At 48.1% G+C, this 19,501-nt stretch overlaps 1 protein-coding gene across 3 annotated transcripts in view; it reads right to left on the reverse strand.

The window, feature by feature from the left end:
• Positions 1–15,252, reverse strand: part of UBE2F (ubiquitin-conjugating enzyme E2F (putative)) — a 28,972-nt gene extending 13,720 nt beyond the window's left edge. For 2 of the 3 annotated variants that reach the window (XM_006893444.1, XM_006893443.1), the window contains exons 1-3: positions 15,135–15,252; positions 8,668–8,697; positions 2,347–2,412 (exon numbers count right to left, since the gene is read on the reverse strand). In XM_006893444.1, the coding sequence (XP_006893506.1) occupies positions 2,347–2,412; positions 8,668–8,697; positions 15,135–15,252 (214 nt within the window). The remainder of the gene's footprint in view (positions 1–2,346; positions 2,413–8,667; positions 8,698–15,134) is intronic. The other variant, XM_006893445.1, reaches the window with a different exon arrangement.
• Positions 15,253–19,501: the final 4,249 nt, after the last annotated feature.

The raw sequence follows: 19,501 nt of genomic DNA on the forward strand, positions 1-19,501 counted from the left end.
GAAGAGCACCGAATAGTTCATGAACTGCCAAAACGATACACACATCTGTGTGGTGGAAGTACCACTTCAGTGCTCCTTGGAGGGACAGACGGTGAGCCTTTGTCTCACATATATGTTGTCAGGAGGCACCTACTCTTCGGAAAAAGACATCATTCTCACAAAAGTAGAGGGTCAGTGAAAGAGACAATGAATGTCGGAGATAGGTGGGCACCTGTGGACTTGGGCATGGTGCCGACCTTGAGGATGGCACTGGATTCGCTGCCACCACAAAATAAAGGCAGGTGGTGTGTGACGAGTGCACTGAGCACAGGCTCAGGGCGATGACAACAGCCCAGCGTGCACCCACGACAAACAGACGCTGAGAACTGTCAGCCAGAGTCACAGAGACACAGTGACCATGGCAGAGTGAATTCCCAAACTGTAACAAACAACTGTGTTGTGGCCTCAAGAACGCTAAGAAAAACAAGATCAAAGATGCTATGGTTGACATAATCTCAAAAATCAAAACATCAACATGTTACAATGAAAAAATGACCCCATCCACCCAGCGGTTACACTTGCCACAAAGTATGCTATGTCAGCCAGTAAAAGCCTCTGCACAAGTGTCTTCTGCCCAACCTACGTAAACACACTCTCTAAAGGAAGAGACGGTGAAAGTAAAAAAAAAAAAACCCACAACAGCCTCAGACTCCTTAGTGAGGGCCTGAGAAGGCCCGACAGTCATTTCTGACAACATCCACGTGACTGACCGCACCTCCCGAGTGTTTCCAATGTCACAGGTAAAGAGGTGCCGGAGGCATTCAGGGATCTCCGGAGCCCATTCCAAGAGCAGTGTTGACAGGTAGTAAGTGCCGTCCAGGTGTAAGCATGTGGGCAGTCAGCTGTCAACTGCAGGGATGCTGAACAAGCGATCCACTGTGCCCAGTGCCCTGAGTCGATTCTTTAAAGCTTTTAAGCACATTTTGATTCCGAGACTCCTCGTAGTAGCATATGTGTTGTGCTGCTAAGCAAAAGGTCAGCAGATCAAATGCACGAACGAGCTTCTCAGCAAGAGAAAGCCGGGCAGCCTGTGCCCGTAGGATTTACAGCCTTGGAAACTCGAGAGAGGGCTGCTGTGAGCTGCAACAGTCTTAATGGCAGGCATTCAGGCTCTCCTGTTACAAGGTGCTCTGCAAGCATACTGCACAGTCTGCTACTGCAAACTAAAAGGCCAGTGGTTCAAAGCCAGGAACTTTTTTGCAGGAGGAAGATGGCCAGTCTCCTGCAGTTAAGACTTACAGCCTTAGCAAGCTGATGGAGTCACCATGGGTCGGAACTGACTCGGCAGGAGAGGATATGCTTTGGTTTTTTGCTTTGTTATTATAAAAGCTCCCCTACAGTAAAGCCCAAGCTGCTCCATGGGGACAGACATGGCCGGTGCTCAAGCCTCGTCACAAGCACACTGGGACTCTGAGCTCTGCCATCCTGTCATTGGCTGATGACTCAGAATTCTCAGTTTCTCACTCCTTTTCCCAAAATAAAATCACACCCCACATTTTCTCCTTGGAACTCCCTGCCCCTGCTCATTCCCATGCCCTCACCACTCAGAGCCAGCGGCCCCTGAGAGCAGGTGGGCTGCAACAGTGTGAGCGGACTCCCCTTGAGAAGGCGCACGTCCTGCCCTGTGCTGCCCGGGTTCGAGCACGAGAAGCGCCAGTCAGCAACCTCGGGACAGCCTGGATCAGACATGCATGGGGCCACCAACAGCAGCTGGTCATCTCAGCCCAGCCCCACGGACACTGGGCCTGCTTCCGCGCCACGTACTCACAACTGCCCTAGGCGCTCCCAACTCTAGAGATGGGCAAGCCCCAGTGCTTAGTCGGTTAAGTTGTTAACTAAAAGGTTGGCAGTTCAAATCCACAGCTGCTCTGCAGGAGAAAGGTAGGCAGTCTACTCCCAGAAAGACCACAGCCTCAGAACCTTGACCACAGCCCTAATTCGGCCCCACAGGGCTCCTATGTGCCAGTATCATCCCAGGGGCGTTTTCTTAGGTATTGATGGGCAAGCCGTGGCATCTAGGGCCAGCTCCGTGCCTGAGGTCACACGGACATTGCTGCCCAGAGCAGAGCCTAGCTAGGACCTCTGAGTCCCACACACCTGCCACCTTAGGCACCATTCACTGTCACCTCCTGTTACAGGAGTCACTCAGATGACAGCCTACAACACAGGATGCTGCCTTCACATGCATTTATATCACCATTTTCAGTAAGTTAGGGCTCACCAAGCTCAGATTTGAGCCTTTAAATGTGCTGTACCTTTACAATGTGCTGTAGAAATTTGCGTACACTCGCAGGTGTATGACATTACCTGGGGTCACCGTCAGCTGGAAGCAGTGGAGCTTGTTCGGATCAGGAAAGTGGACTCTGCAGGTACCTGCAAAAGAGAAGCACATCAGGCACAGCTGGCACTGGCTGCCACGGCTGACCAGAGGCTGGCAGAGACTACAGAACAGGAGGGCTCTCCAGGCTGAGAGGTGAGGAGGCCGACCCACAGTGCCAGCCGGGGCGTGGGGGGAGGGGGGCGCACCAGCCGGGGCCTTCTGCCTTGTCTCCTTTATGGTCCTCCACTCCTCACTTGCAGGGATGAGACCATCAGCCTTTAAATGGTCATAAAGACAGAGGGCGCTCTAACGCCTTCAAGAAGTTCACTCCTTCATTGAGACATCTCACCTCAAGTTGTAAGACGTGGCTGGGGGCTAACTACCTGGGTGGACAAAGCACGCCCAGCTCCTCCTCCGCTGTGCCTACTGCACTCACTCGTGCCCACTGCACTCACTCGTGCCCACTGTGCACTGTGAGCAAGGAGGCTACCTTACACCCCAGAGTTCACAACTCGTCCTGTCTTCAAAGCCTGCACAAGCTACGACTCGTCAGCTTGGCTGGCTTGCTCTCCTGTTAAATGACGCTGGGTCGACCTGGAGGGCGCATCTGTCCCACAAGCTGAAGGCCCCTGGGTCAGGACAGTGTTCCCCCACTGAGGGAAGAGCTACTGGCTATGGGCAGACGTGGCAAGTAGGCTACAGCCCACATTTCCTTCACACTAAGGACATAAACTCCACCTACTCCTGTCGAGTAATTCCAACTGAGCCACCTTAGACAACAGCGTCGAGCTGCCCACGAGGCTGGCATCTGTGGACGTGGAACTGCCACATCTTTCTCTCTTGGAGAGGCTGGTGGATTGGGACCATCACTCGTTCTGTCAGTGGTCAAGCACTTAACCCAATGTACCACCACCAAGGGCCCCTCTAATGACGAAGTCCTGAAGCCATGGACTCAGAGCCAAAGGGAGTAACCCACTATGTCTGTCAACTCAGGAAGCACCCTGCTCCGTCCTGCAGGTCACACTCTGTCCTTTCTCAGCAGTTCCCCCAACAAGACGGCTCTGATTCTCAGTGCTGGAAGCTTTCATGCTGCTGAAGGATGCATGTGATCGATGTTAGGTGCCTCACCTCACTGAACTGGCTACATGAAAAATGCCGCCTCACCTCACTGAACTGGCTACATGAAAAATGCCAAATCAACAAGCACTGTGCTATATGTACCTTTCCAACAATTCAGATATGGGTAAAATGGAAAATCATCACCATATATTTTATAGTAAAATCCTAAAAAAAGGGAAAAGTAACAGAAAATGTTATTATCGTTATGTGAGCAACAGATCTGAACGCTGTCCTGCCCACTCCATCCTCACAACCTGACACGCCTGAGACACCTGGTACTGTGTCACTTCATCTTGCTGAGAGCAGTCTTCTCTGTCACTGACATCCCACCTTTTCCAGCATGTTTTTCCCCCCAGGAATTGGTCTCTCCTGACAGAATGGACAAAGTTTAGGAGACAAAGTGTCATCATTATTTTTGTACTTCCTAAGACAGACTTGTTTGTTCTTCTGGCAGTCCATGGACTGACTACTCAGTACTCTTCCCCAACACCATAATTCAAAGGCATTGCTTTTTCTTTTCTCTTTTTTATTAACTGTTGGTATTTTCAGATGCATACGAAGGAAATTAAAATATCATGGCGTCGTCTTTAAACTGGCATTCTTGCTCTTCAGCTCTCTGGAGAGATTCTCGACAGTAGAGTTTGCCAATGCAACACGTCTTGGTTCTGACTGCAGCTACCATGTGTAACTGTAGATCCGAATAAAATGAAATCCAGTGCTGAGGGTTTCTGTTTTCCTGATGCTGAGATGTAATCCATTATTAAGAATGTCTAGCCAATAGGAATAGTTAGGCTAGTAGAGTAAGAGCCAATAGGAATTAGGTTAGAAGCTATCTAGGCTAAGGGTATATAAGGGGCTGAGGGGAGCAAGGAAAAAAAAGCACCATTACCAGAATAAAGAAGTATCAAGCTGCAAAAAAAAAAAAAAGAATGTCCAAGCTTGTCAGTAACTCACTTTCTGCAAGCAAGGCTGTATTGTAAGTTAGACTGTTGAGGAATCTTCCTCCAATCCTGATTCCACATTTTTCTTCATGTAGTTCAGTTTCTTGAATGATTTGCTTAGCAAAGACAGTCTAGGTATGGACAAAGGATACAACCTGACACACAACTTCCCTTATTTTAAACTATGCAGTGCTCCACTGTTCTGTCCAGATGACTGCATCATGGTCTACAAATAGGTTCTGCGTGAGCACAACCAAATGTTCTGGGATTCACATTCTTCTCAATGTTAGCCATAGTCTCTTATGATCCACACTGTAAAACGTCTTTGTGCAGCTAAAACACACATGTCAACTCCTAACATCAGCCATCCGATCCTTCGTTTCTGTGTATCTTCGGAATCTAGCTTGAATTTCTGCCAGTTTCTTATGTATCTAGACCGTTCTGCCTATTTTTCAATAATCTTCAGCAACATTTTACTTGTATGTGATACTAATAGTATTGTTTGGTAATTTCTGCACTCTATTGTATTGTCTTTTTCTGGAAAAGGAAAAACACGATCTCTTGCAGTGAACTGCCAGGTAGCTGTCTTCCAAATTTCTCGCATAGACTAGTGAGCATTTCCAGGGATGTGTGTGTGTAGAAACACATCAAATGGTATTTCATCAATTCCTGGGGCCATATTTTTTGTGAAGGCCTTCAGCACAGCTTGAATTTCTTCCTAGTTACCATTGCACTGGCTCTTGGTTATATACTGCTTCCTAAAATGGTTCATATTGGGGAGCTCTGGTGGCCTAGTGGAAAGGAGCTGCAACTACAATCCCAGAGGCGCATGGTTCGAATCCACCAGATGCTCTGCCGGGGAAGGAAGAACAATCTCCTCCTGTACCAGTCAGATCTGATTTGATGGTACACTCACACAAAAATAATAAAATAAAATAAAAAAAGTTTTTAAAAAAATGGTTCGTATTTCTCATGCACCTGTTTTCATTTTCTTTAGACTCAATTTGAACTTGCACAGTCCACCCCAGCCTAGTGTTGACTGCTGATACTGAGCTTATCCAACGATGTCTTCCACAGATAGTTAATTTGATTCCCACGCATCCCATTAAGTGAGGTTCATGTGTAAAGTCAACGTGGTTTTTAAAAAAGGTATTTGCAATGAATAAATCACTGACCATACAAAATTCCATCATTTTATTTCCAGTCTCATTTCTGTCACCAAGTCCACACTTTCCGGCTGCCATTTCTTCATTGTTTTCAACTTTTACATTCCCATCACCAATTACCATTATGCATCTTGATTGCATGTTTGGTCAATTTTGGCCTATAAGATTTGGTAAACAATTTCAAATTTCTCCTCTTTGACTCTAGCAGTGTATCTTTCAATAATGGTCATATTAACAGGTCTTCCCTGTATATGTATGAATAATATCTTCTCACTCACAACACTGCACTTCAAAGTGACTTTTTCAACTACAAATGCAACACTATTCTTCTGTTTTTCATTTCTAGCACAGTGACCTCATTCCTACCATGTGATTATCTGAGTGGCCAAAAACTATTCCATCTCATCTCATTAACGCCCAGAATGTCAATGTTTGTGTTTTGCTTCAATACTTCGGGATATTGTTAGGAGAGGCTATTCATTGGAGAGGACCATCACGCTTGGAAAGGTGGAGGGGAGTCGCCAAAAGAGGAAGACTCAACCAGATGGACTGACACAGTGACAGCTGCGACAGGCTTGAGAGTGTCAGGAAGTGTGGCGATGGCACAGGATAGGGCAGGGTTCAGATCTGATGTTCACGGGTCACTATGGGTCACACTCAACCCGATAGCATCCAATAACAACAGAACGGGGCAGTGCTGACAAGTCTTTGTATGACTATTCTTTCCATCTTCTTTTGATGCTTCCTGTATCACTCACAATTTTGTCCCTAGAATCTTTCCATATTGCAACTCTAGGCTTGAATCTGTTTTTTTCTTTCACTTTGAGAAATGTTAAACATGTTCTTTCTTGTTGGTTTTCTAACTCCAATTCTCTGCACATTTTGTCATAATACTTTGCTCTGTCTTCTCTGTTCTTTGAAATCTTCTGTTCATCTCTCTTACTTCATTTCTTCTTTTTGTTTTGGCTTATGTTCTAGTGTCAGTTTCAGAATCTCTTCTGACCTCTATTTTGGTCTTGTCTTTGTAATAATAACCTTTTGCTTTTTTCACTAATCATGCTCTTGCTGTCATCCCATAACTCATCTGGTCTTCAGTCATTAACACTCAACGCGTCAAATCTAATATTGAAATAGTTTTTAAACTAAGTTGGGATACACTCAAGGTCATAGTTTGGTTCTGGTGGACTTGCTTTAATGTTCTAGATCTTCAATTTGAAATTACGAGTATTTGATGGTGTGTTCCACAAATAGCCCTGGCCTTTGTTTTGATGACTTGTTTTTTTCTTCCCCATCAATTCTTTCCACAGATGTAGTCAATCTGACTCCTGTGTAGCCCATTATGTGACGACCATGTGTATCATTGTTTAAAAAGGTACTTGCAATGAATGATTCAACTGTAAAAAAATCTCTCATTTGATCTCCAGCCTCATTTCTGCCACCAAGCCTTATTTTTCAACTACTAATCCTTCTTTGTTTGCAATTTTTTAATTCCAGTCATCAATTATTAATAATACATCTTTATTCCAGGTGTGATCAACTTCAGACTTCAAAAGTTGGTAGAAATTCTCAATTTGTCAATCTTTAGTTTTAGTGGTTGATGTATTTGAAGAATAATTGTATTAACAAGTCTGTAATGTGTGTATATACCATCGCTTATAGAACTGTACTTCAGGATAAATCGTGAAATGTTCTTTTTGACCATGAATGAAACACGTTTCCTCCTCAATTTGCGTTTCCAGCATAATAAACCATATGACTGTCTGATTCTAAGTTGCTAACACCAGTCCATCTCTGCTCACCAACACCTAGGCTGTTGATCCTTATGCATTCCATGTCATTTTTTACAATTTCCAATTTTCCTAGAGTCACACTTGATACAGTCCGTGTTCCAGTTATTAATGACTGTTTGCAGCAGTTTCTCCTCATAGAATGCAAATTTAGACTTGGAAATGACCTCTGAGAGGCATCTGACTTGTACACGTGTTACCTGAGAGCCTTGAACGAGGCTGCAGAAACCCCCCCAGGGTTGTTAATGGGTGTACCACCAGGGAACCTTTCAGTGTGGGGAGAGCCTGAGAGAATCCCAGAGAGGCTGCTTCATGCTGATTACAACAAAATTGTGAGGTTGAGCAAATTCGCAAGACATTCAGACTGAGTCGAGTCCCAAGGTAGCAAACACTTTATAACCCCATCTCTTTTGATCATACGTAAATAAATACTTCGTGTTGACAGTAATTTTCAGGAAACAATTCACACTTATCCTTGCAACAATAGATGTTCTCTGATAGGTTACACAGGTTATGTTTCAAATTGTTGTCTCTGAAATTGGTTTCTCAACCACCAAAGGGTTGAGACCATGACTGTCTATCCCACCTGAGTTGGAGACTTGAGCTGGCCTTCTCAGCCTCACAACAGTGGCTACCACCTCAATCTCCACGCTCTCTACAGCATTCGCTCAAAGCAGGAGATCAAGTCAGGGAGCACTTCAGACACATCAGCCTCAGAGCTATGTTCAAACTAACCCGACAACAGGGTCAAGCTTCCAGACTGTAAACTTATGAAATATACGGGGCTCAAAGGAGAATGAAAAACAAGTTTCCCAGTGTCTCACCACTTCCTGAGCAGTGAGCCAGGCAAGCCAGCCGTGTTCCTGAGTGGTGACTGGCCGGTGGATGAAGTGGTCAGTTCTACCACAGACACAAGTTACAAACTAGCACTTGCAGGACCAGAAGTCAAAACGGGGCCGTCCTGATTGATTTACAGACCTCTCCACTCCAATAGGACACCAGAAAGGGCAGGTGAAAGGTAAGAAACCCACCTCCAACTCCCCCCCACCCCGGCTCTCTGCCCTCAGAGCACGTGAGACACAGGAGAGCTATTTCAGAAAGCAGTGACGTCTCCTTATCACAGCCTGCAAAACCAGGCTGCTACTTTGGGGTCAAAAGAAAAGTTCACTCATAACATAGATGAAATACCATTTTTGGTTTTGTCTGGGTTTTTGTTATACAAAGATGTTAAAAAAATGATCTACTCCATGCAAGTGTCGTGCAGTATTTCTGTGGCCGAGGGCTGCTATACTTACAAGGTAAGTGGGCTTCAAGGTCTGCAACCTCTGTAGAAACAAAAGAGATTATTAACATTAGTCAATCACACCAGAGAAATCTCCGTTCTTAGTAGACAATTTCTTCCAGAATACCAAGGAGAGGAAATCCACACCGGTGTGCAGTCTAGGCCATCGTGTTGATACACAAGGACTTAAAGGACGCCCACAGGTTTAATTCTTTAACATTCACCCAAATGTGATGCCCCTCATGTAGGTTCATTATCCCCTGTCTCTAGACCTGTTCCTACCTAGCGGGGCATCAACCTCAGTCTGGTTTATATCTGTGCCTACTTGACTGTTTTCCAGGCCTGCAAGGAACTCTGCTGTCAAAAAGGAATCATCTGGGGTGAGGGTCTCTAGTCGTGGGAGGGGGTCTCTAGCTGTGAGATGGAGAGGGTTCCAGCCATGAGGGAGGAGGGTTTCCATTGTGGGTTGAGGGGTTCTGCTGTGGGGAGGGGCTGCAGGTCCTAGCTCCTGGGAGGAAGGTTTCTGAGTAGGGCTCTCAAGAGTCAGTAGAATCTGCAGAACTGAGACCTGCTGAGGTAGAAAGGGCGTTCTTCCAAGCAGATAAACCACCCAGTGCCAAGCAGAGCATGCAGAAAAGCCAGAGCAAAGGGCAGGCTCAACCACAGCTGAGCTGTGAATCCCAAGGCGAGAAACCTGGGTGAGTGGTTGAGGGCCAGCTCCAGAATTCTGGACTCTTGGGCCGCAGGGGAAGACGTGCAAAAGCTCTGAGGCTTTGCTGGGAAGGGTGAGCAGAGCTGGAGGCCAGCAGGCCGACATGCAGCAAGGACTGGAGGCTGGACAGAGAAAGACCAGGATGACCAACATGGGAAGGACCAGGTCTTTGTGTGGGTCCAGGGCTCAAAGATGGCTCTGAAGGTGCTAGAGCTAAGGAGGAAGTGTGGAGGCACTCCTGGGGTGGGAGGACCCCTGAAGAGTGCTGTCATCTGGCATCATGGGATTGGACAGGCCCAACCAGAGCAGAGACTGATGAACAAAAAGCACATGGGCAGAGGCAGAAGCCAGGAGCCAGGTGCGTCAGAGACAAGACAGGCAGAGAAGTAGAAGAGATGCCGGGGCAGAGCGACACAGATGGTAGGTTCCAGAGAGCACAGCAGTCCCAGGAGAACAAGGGTCAAGAGAGATATCAGCTGTGGTTGATCCTCCCTCAAGATGGCAGGAGACAAGTGAAGACCACAGGATGAAAAATCCAAGGCATGTCCAAGTATCTCCAGAAGTCCAGAAGGGCGGGGGGATGACACGGGACAGGGACCTGGGGGAGCACAAGGTGAGCAGAGTTGAAGCCAGCTGGGCCCTCACAAATGACCTATGACCTGGGCCCTGGGGTCTTCCCATCATACCCATCAGCTCCAGGGGCAGGTATCTGGCATCTGGAAGGGGAAACGGGCAGGGGCCAGCTGGGAACAGACCAACTCACCTAGCAACCTGGCACTATGGCGTAGCAGGACGTGGGGCGTGGGCAGGCAAAAATGACTCACCTCTTCCTCTGACTGGCCATGAGCACAGCAGCCCAGAGGGCACTGTTTCAAAAGGCTGTGCTGTGGACTCTTACATATACACAACCACATCCTGTGACTGTCAGATTAACTGACCTCCCCTTCTTTCTAATCAGTCAGCCTGCCTGCAACCTCCTAGTCCCTCACCCTCGGACTGGACGGTCAGCAATCCAGGGGACGCTCACGCCCAGCTTCCCGGAAGAGTACAGGAAGAGAAGGAACCTCTGACTCTGAGTGTACCAATGATTTACTGGAAGCAAAATGTTGCAGACAGTCTAGCAGTCAGGGCCGGGGATGGGGGAGACCTGGGAGTGTGGGGACAGCAAGGCCCTTGACCAATAACATAAGGGATAAGGGAGACTTGGGAAACAGGATCCCACTCTGCCATCTCCCCTATTTTTTGCATAAAATATGCCCTCCCTAAATAACATTTCCACACAAACATGTGCAAGCGTGTGGCGTGCACAGAAAACTTTACTTGGGAAAAATCCCCGCACTCAACAAAACCTAAACACTATAACCAGAACCAACCCTAATGTATCAACTGTGTTACTAAAACCTACAGGGATGGAGCTCAGGGTGCAGGAGCTGGCACAATGATGCCAGGACACCCCGCTGTACATGACAACCACCAGGATCCCCTGGTTTGTTTTTCTCCGTTGTACCAGCTTAAGTCCTTCTTCTTTACCACAAAGAGACCCATTTGGGGTGTCTAAGTCAATGATCTCTACTGAATTCTAGAGCTGTATGAAATGCCCCTACCACAAATTTCTACCTCCTGAGTTTTAAACCCTCTTGCGGTCCTGGCTGAGTAGTTTTGCTGACCAAAATGCAGTTTGCCATGTGACATGCTCACACAGAGCCATTTTAAGTGTGTCTACCAAACAGCTCCATTCTATGGATGGAGAACAGTTCAAACCCCACAAAAGGTGTGACCCTATGTTTCACTGGTCAGATGCCTCCTTTTGGGGGGTAGACCAGGGCCAGGGTGCCTGTAGGGCCATCCAGTTAGCAGACTTCCACAGCCAAGGGCCACTACAAGTTTCACCCCGGCAAAGCACACACGCTGGACACAACAGCCTCGCACAGCCATGTGATGCTGTGGTTCAGCGCAGGGCCAGCAGAGACCACAGGGGCAGAGAGACCAAATACTCTCTGGGGAGGAGCCACGAAGCCAAATTTCGAAACAGCAAATAGTAAACTAGGGAACCACCTGGCTTGAGTGCCCACTAACTGGGCCTTCCCACCCAAGGGGAGACGAGGAGAGACAGAGAGACACAGACACACACATACCCCTAATCAGGTACCAGGAATGACAGGTATTTACAAAGTGTCCTGCTCATTCCACTCACACCCGCCCTTGCACAACTTGGCTGAGTTTCCCTCTGAACAGGGAGCTTTTCCTCTGTGCTACTGAACACATCCATGACCAGATGTCAGATCAGTCCCTGGTGACCACAGGCAGACACCCCCTGGGACTGGAGTGGGTCCTACACATCCGTCAAGGGCAAGGGCTGTCAGCCTGCCACAGCCTGGGTGGCACACACTGACCCCAGTGATGGGCCCAAGGGCAGACAGACCCACCAGCCAGGGGCGGTGCTCCCAACAGAGCATATCTGCACCCTTCCCAGATGAAGATGGTTCTCAAGGGCCACCTCAAGCCTGTCAAGGGCTCAAGCTGGACACCCAAGAAGAAGCAGAGGCTGCTTTCTGGAGATTGTGACATCCCTCTGCTCCCCCCCCCCCCCGGAGATGTCTGATTACGTAGCTTCTGACCCATGTTCATGCCCTGAAACCTTGAAGTCTCATCTCTTCTGAGCCCTCATACCAACTCAGTCCTGATCTGGGACATCACAGGACCAGAGTACAGCAGTTCTCACCTCAGCCCAGGAAGGACCCAGGGGTAACTAGCAACCAGACCCCATTTTAACTCTTCTATCCTGTCTCAGGCCTCCAAGCCCATACTGCAGAGTCTGGTTCCTTAGAGTTTAGGGTCTCTCTTCCCTACAATGCAGCAAGATTATGATCCCCACCCTCAGCCCTGGAGCAGAGACCCGTATCTGAGAAAGGGACTCGCAGCCTCACTGCCCATGCTCCAACCTGGGCATGGCATTGTGTGTGGACACACAGGCCTCAGCTTCCACAGGGATCCCTGCTTGGCTAGGTGGACCACCTGCACCTTGTGTATGTAGGCTGAGTGTCACTCTCGTCAAGAGTTAAGGCTACATGGTGAAGTGGTCTAAGCATCCACTGCTAACCAAAAGGTCTGTGGTTCAAATCTACTGGCACCACCATGAAGCAAAGCCAAAGCTCCTTTGAAGATGACAGCATCAGAAACTCCATGGGCTGTTCTACCCTGTCCTACAGTCACAACTAGTTAGTTAATCTGTGGGAAGCCAGATATTAATCTAAATGATAAACCAAATGCTCTATTAGGATTTGAGGGAGGCACAAATACAAGCTAGAATTCCTCCTCTTACAGGTCACAGGGGTCAAGTGCCAAGGCAGATAGATCGTAAGGCGTTCTTCACAATCCCAGGACTGTATTTGCCAACTCCTCCCTCCTGAGTCAAGCATAAGGTTTTCACTAGAAAGAGCCTGGCTTCATGTGCATGGAATCCGTTGTGATTTGCTCCGGCAATTCTCAATAAAGTTGCAGAGAAGCTTGGATCTGGGCTTCAGTCTTTGAGCTGTTTGCCCCCTGCCTTTACACTCTTTTTTTCTCCATTCCTGTGTGTCACAGTCTAGCTTTTTCTCAGTCTTGGTGTCCCTGTCTCCTCTACGTCCTGGATTGACAACATGAATTGACTTAAATGTGGTGATTTTGCGATCCAACTGTCTTCCCGTCATGTAGGTGGACCCGTGCCACTGTGCCCCCCCCAAGTCCTGACTAGTTTTCAACACTCTGGCAGGTCAATACCAGCATCACAGGGGCTGAATGGCAGTAGGCACTGGCAGAGGATGAGAACCCGGGGTTCTCCCTCTGGCCACTTCTTTCCAGGACACATGGTGCAATGAGGACACTGTACAGTCCCTCTGCCACAGGGTACCCTCCTGGTCAGACCCCACTCATTCTACACTTGGCTGGACCACACTCTCTACCCTCACAGTGGCCTGGGCTTCCCTGGTAAGGCCCCATCCACTGTATACTTTGCTGAAGCACACTCCCCACCCTCCCATGTGGGGTCTGGGGTCTCCTGGTCAGACTCAGCCCACTGTACACTTTGCTTGACTGCTCTCCCCACTCTTACATGTGGGCTGGGGTTTCTAGGCTGTAAATCTTTATGGAAGAGGCTGCTCCATCTTTATCTCAAAGAAAGGCTGGTGGTTCTGTTCTCAAACACTCAACCACTGTGACACCAACGATCCCCAGAACCAAGGGAGTGGATGGTCCAGTCCCCTCATGCTTTTGACAGCAGGTCCACAGCCACCTGCTAAGCTCAGGGGTCAGGGAAGGAGACTAGAGGCTAATTCAACCAGCTGACTTGGAGAGTATGCAGTGAAGGAGGGATGGCTGAACACTGGAGAGAGAGGCAAAGTCTGACCTCCACCTCATGGCGATCGGCCTGGGGCTGAAGCTAATGGTGATTCTCTCTCCTCCCCACAGAGAAGTTAGAAGTGGGCCACCTGCTTTGCATATCATCCTTTCCCTGTACCTTTAGTCAACTGGCCGCAGCCTGCTCTCTCCCAGAGGCAGAGGGAGAACAGGGATGAGGGTGCATCTTGTCTTCATCAGCCAAATCCTACGTATTCCCGTTCCTCCCCATGCTCAGCAGATGCTTACTTCTGGGAAGGCTGAACACAATACTGCTAACACACACACACACACACACACACACACACACACACACACACACATCCCCCCCCTCCGGGCATTTGATGTGTTGCAGGACTTACAGACACTGGTAGTCTCCTTACTGTCCATTGAGTGAAACAGACAGATTGGCAGTTGCAACAATAATCCAACCCTCTCGGGCTTTCTAGTTTTTGAAGATTTAAATATAAACATTTGCTGAAAATCTCATGCTCCTTCAAATTAGGAATAGTTCCATAATTTGGAGTCCTCATGACCCTGAAAGTTTGTCTTTATTAACTGTGAATGAGTAAACGGAAAATCACCAGCACGCAAAAGTACACATATCCAGGTACACACATTTGTATGCCCACCTGATGCAGCCCAGTTTCTCTCACCAACTGAGCAGAAATAACTGCTCTAATGACTGTCGGGCTGTAGGGTGTGCAGAGACCCAGGACCAGAATAAATACATTATCTGCAAAGACCATCAGGGGACTCTCTAACTCAAGACATTAGTGACAGACATCAGGTTCAGACCCTGAAGGAGCAACAGCAGAGACTTGTTACCCATGCACACCCGTATCACTGCAGCAACATGTCCAAGAGCAAGGAGGGACAACCCATGCTGCGGCCACGATGGTCCACTCCCACGGTCATCGGGAACGGGAGATGCTGCACAACTGGATGAACCAATGGGATTATTCCGGGAGGCACAAGTCCATCACAAAATGACTATAAGGCCACATGTAAAAAGTGACATAGACTCACACAGGATCATTCTAGGAGGCAAAGACTGGGAGTGAGGAGTGAAGAGAAAGGCATTATGCAATCACAGGTGACCACACATCACAATGAACGAGCTGCATCAACCAACAATAATCTGACTTCAGGCCTGAAGGGTAGGATCATGAAGCCACAGGGAGGGGCACGCACAGCCTTCCCTGAGGACAGTCGGAGCAGCACCTCAGTGCAGGTGGGCCAGTCCCTGTCTCCACCGTATCCAGGCGTGCCCCCATGACTGACCTTGTTCCGGTCCCCTCACGGCCCTTGTGTCTGCACACGCCCTCATAGTTGCTTGACAGCAGCTTGTTGCGCACGGACACACACGCACACACATGCACGCGCCCTACCTTTGACGAGCAGCTTGTCCCGCACTGACACGCGCCGTGCTGAGTCGGGCGCTGTGGCCGCCGAGCGTGCCCCCTTGAGGCCGTCGTCCCGCTTGAGCTTGCTGGCCAGTGTGAGCATCACGGCTGCCTTTGCCCTGAAAGGAACACAAGTCAGCGCGGGGGCACGGGCACTATGCATGGCGTTGGGGTCACTGCCCGCGGCCGACACTGGCGCACAGCCACCCCGAGGGCACTCGCTGTGACCCCAGCTGTGACCAGGGCAGGGCTCCTGGGCAATGGGCTCCCTCCACCTCGCTCTGCCCGCAGCCTCTCGGGCAGAGGAGACTGACCAGCTTTGCCCCGGAGCCGCTGGGTTCGCCCTGCACAGAAGGGCTGCCATGGAGCGCCTCCCCACCCCGAATTTTTAAAAGGAAAGTTAAAATGAAAGCAAGCTATTCGGCAAACACTGGTTGGCACCGAGGAGCGGTCAGTGACAGGACACGACGTGCCCGAGCCCCAAGTGGAGAGCATGGCACACGCAGGCCACACCGCGGGATCTGCATGGTCCCCACCACACACCGGTGACCACTGTCCCCCTGAGCCCATGGGTCCATCACACGGGGGAGTGGCTGCCTTTCCTCCTTTAGTAAGAACCCCGGCCATTCCAGTCTGCCCCCGGGGTCCCTAAGGCCACAGTCACAGGAGCAGGATTCACAGTGCCAGGCTTGGCTTAGCAGCCCAGTGTTGAATCACATTCCTCAAATCCACTGCACAGCACAGCTGTGGGTCCTTGGACGACGCTGTCCAGGGCTACTGAGCTGCAAGAAGTCACCACACAAAGAGGAGTTCCTCCCTTGGGGGTGGGTGGTAAAAAGACCCTTATCCCGAGTGTGATTCTCCAGGGGTCTAGTTCTACATCAAGACTGATTAGCCTGGACTCTCAGACTCCAAAAAAGTTGATAAAACACACACACACACACACACACACACACACACACACACACACGATGTTAAACACTAGTTGTGCAGATTCCCAGCTCTGAAGCACATATATGGCCAAAGGCCACACATCCAGCCCTGGACAAGAGTGGGAGCAAAGTCTCCTAAAGGTGTAACTTCACGAAAGTGGAAACAGAGGGAAGAGCTGGGACACCTGCGAGGCCACGGAGACACAGAACTGTGAAGCTGAGCCCTCACGCTCCGTCCCCACCAGGGGCAATCTCATCCCAGTAGCACACTGGTCACAAAGCAATGCTATTCTCCAGACTACCTTCTAGCCTCTGGGTGTGAGCACCACAGTCCTGCCATGGGGTCAGGTGGCCTGATGGTGGCCACCACAAAGTCCACTTGGTTTTCATCATCTAGCTGGTTTGCAATGCAACTCAGCAAAAACAAGAAGAGTTCTATGGTGGTTGTCAGGTGCTAGTGGGTTGGTTTCAACTCAATGAGATGGACGGACACACAGTGACTGCAATAAGGACTTGAGAGGGTGGAGGCTGAGGATGTGCAGGACAGAGGAGGGTCACTGCATCAGGGCACCGCCAACACACAACCCCGTGGGAAACATCCTAGTCCTGGGCCTTGTCACGATGGTCGCTGTCTGAGCCCGCTGTCTGGCCACTGTGGTCATCCACTCTGTCAAGAGTCTCTTTCCCGCTGACTCTCGAGTTTACCAAGCATGATCCGTGTCTCCAGTGACTTGCCCTCTGGATCACAAGTCCAAGATATGTGTGTCAAAGTCTCACCATGCTCATTTCTAAGGAACATTCTGACTGTATGTCTTCCAAGACAGATGATACACATAGTTCGAATCCACTAGGTGCTTCATGGGAGAAAGACAGGCAATCTCCTATGTGATTTATAGTCTCTTGAAAACCTGCTGGAAATTCAATTTGACAGTATATAACAACAACGGTACGATTTCACATTCTTCACTAACACTCAATTCAAAGGCATCAGTTCTTCTAAAGATTTTCTTCTTTATTTCATATGCATACGAAGCAATTGCAAATACCATAACTGGAATCAGGCACACTTTAGTTCTCAAAGTCATATCCTACCTCTTTTAACACTTTAAAGAATATCTGCCCAGTCAAATATACCACTTGATTTCTTGACTGCTGCTTCCATGAGTGCTAACTGTGGATCCAAATAAAACAAAATTCACACTGTAAATGCCTTTTCATAGTCCACAAAACACAGATAAACATCTTTCAGTATCCTCTCCTTTCAACCAAGATCCATCTGACTTCACCACAGTGAAAGCAATAGTTCCATGTCCTTTTCGGAATCGGTCTCGACTTCCTGGCCAGTCACTGTCAGTATACTGCTGAAACCATTTTCTAATTATCTTCAATAAGATTTTACTTGCATGTGATAGCAACAGTATCATTTTATAATCTATACATTCTGCTGGACATTTTTTTTTTTTGATAGGCACAAATATGGATGTCGTCCAGTCAGTTGGCCACACTGCTGTTTTGTGATTCTTGCCAGAGACAGGTGAGTGCAAACAGTGTTGCAGTCATTCGCTGAAACATCTCCGCCAGTCCCCCATCAATTCCTGGAGGCTTGTTTATGCCACTGCCTTCAGGGCAGCTGGGACTTCTTCCATTGCGGATCATTTGCTACCTCTTGAAATGTACAATGACTCTGTATATTTATTTCCGCATTATTCACTATTTTGCCCAGAGAATCCTTCATTATTGTAACTCAAGACCTGAATTTGTTCTTCAGTTCTTTCAGCTTGAGAAATGCTAGGTGTGTTCTCTCTTTCTGGTTTTCTAACTTCAGGTCTTTGCACATTTAATGATAATATGCTACTCTATCTTCAAGAGCTGTCCTTTGGAATCTTCTATTAAGCTTTCTCACTTCATAATTTCTTCCATTCACCTTAGCTTCTCCACATTCTACAAGTTTCGTTGTCAATTTTGGTCTTTTCCTTCTTTCCTGTCTTTTAAAGTGACCTTTTGCTTTCTTCACGCATGATGTCTTTAGTGTTCAATACATCAGGTTTATTCTTGAGATGGTCTAGAAATTCAGGGAAGTTATTTCTTTTTTTTTTTTAAATTTTTTTTATTTTATTAGGGAAGTTATTTCTGAGGCTACACTTGGGCTCTCATGTTGCTGTTAGGTGTCCCTGGATCAACTCTGCTTCAAAGCAACCCGTGAACAACAGATCTGAATACTGCCCCGCCCTTGCCATCTTCATTTCCTCTAATGTACACAAGTCCACTGAAAGTCATTGTGTCAATCTGTCATGTTGAGGGTCTTCCTCTCTTTCACTGACCTACTGTCTTCCCAAGCATGATGTCTTTTTCCAAGGACTATCATCAGGATGGATGGTGAAAAGATTGAGGTTGTAAACAGCTTTAGTTTGCTTGGCTCCACAGTCAACACTCTTGGTAACAGCAGCCAGGAAATTAAAAGATTAATTGCACTGGGGAAGTCTGCTGTCAGAGACCTCTCCAAAGTACTGAAGAGCAATGGTGTCACTCTGGAGATTAAGGTGTGCCTGATACAGGTCATGGTCTTTGCTATCACTTGCTATGTATCAGAGTGCTGGACAATGACTAGGGAGGAAAAAGAACTGATGCCTTTGAGCTGTGGAGTTGGAGAAGAGTGCTGAATATACCATGGACTGCTAAGAAAACAAACAGGTTCATCCTAAAGAGAGTTAAACCAGGCTGCTCCTTGGAGGCAAGGATTCTGGAGCTTCGTCTGACATACTGTGGACATGTTGCAAGGAAGGACCAGTCCTTGGAAAGGGACGCCATGCTTGGTAGAGAGGACGGACAGTGCAGGAGAGAAAGACCCTCTATGAGGTGGACTGATTCAGTGACGAGGGTAATCAGGGTGGGTGTGTTGGAGACAGTGAGATTGGCAAAGGGCAGAGCAGGGTTTAGGGCTGTTGTACACAGGGTCGCTGTGAGTCGCAAGCAATTTGACGGTACCCAACAACAACAACAGCAGCAACAACAACTCCTCCCTCCTAAGAATATGCCCCACGTAAGCCAGATGTCCACCACCCTGGCTAAGCAGCACTCTGACTGCACTTTCTCGAAGGCCTATTTGTTGTTACTCTGGCAGTCTATGGGGTAGTCAGGACTCTTCTCCAACACAATTTACAGGATTTATTATTCTTAGTCATTGTCCATTCAGATGCATACCAAATAACTGAAAAGACGATGGTGTCAATCAAGTGCACCTTAGTCTTTAAACCATCTGATGACAGTTTAAAGTGCTTAGCACTCTGGAGAAGTCTTTAACAGATATCCCAATGCTATATATCTCTTGTTTCTTGACTGCTGGTACATGGATTGTGGACCCAAGTAAGATGAAATTGTTTATAATGCCATTCTTTTCTCCATCTGTCATGATGTTGCCTA

Source organism: Elephantulus edwardii, unplaced genomic scaffold (genome assembly GCF_000299155.1).
Source record: "Elephantulus edwardii isolate Elephantulus edwardi_28Jun2011 unplaced genomic scaffold, EleEdw1.0 scaffold00127, whole genome shotgun sequence".
Taxonomy (NCBI): domain Eukaryota; kingdom Metazoa; phylum Chordata; class Mammalia; order Macroscelidea; family Macroscelididae; genus Elephantulus; species Elephantulus edwardii.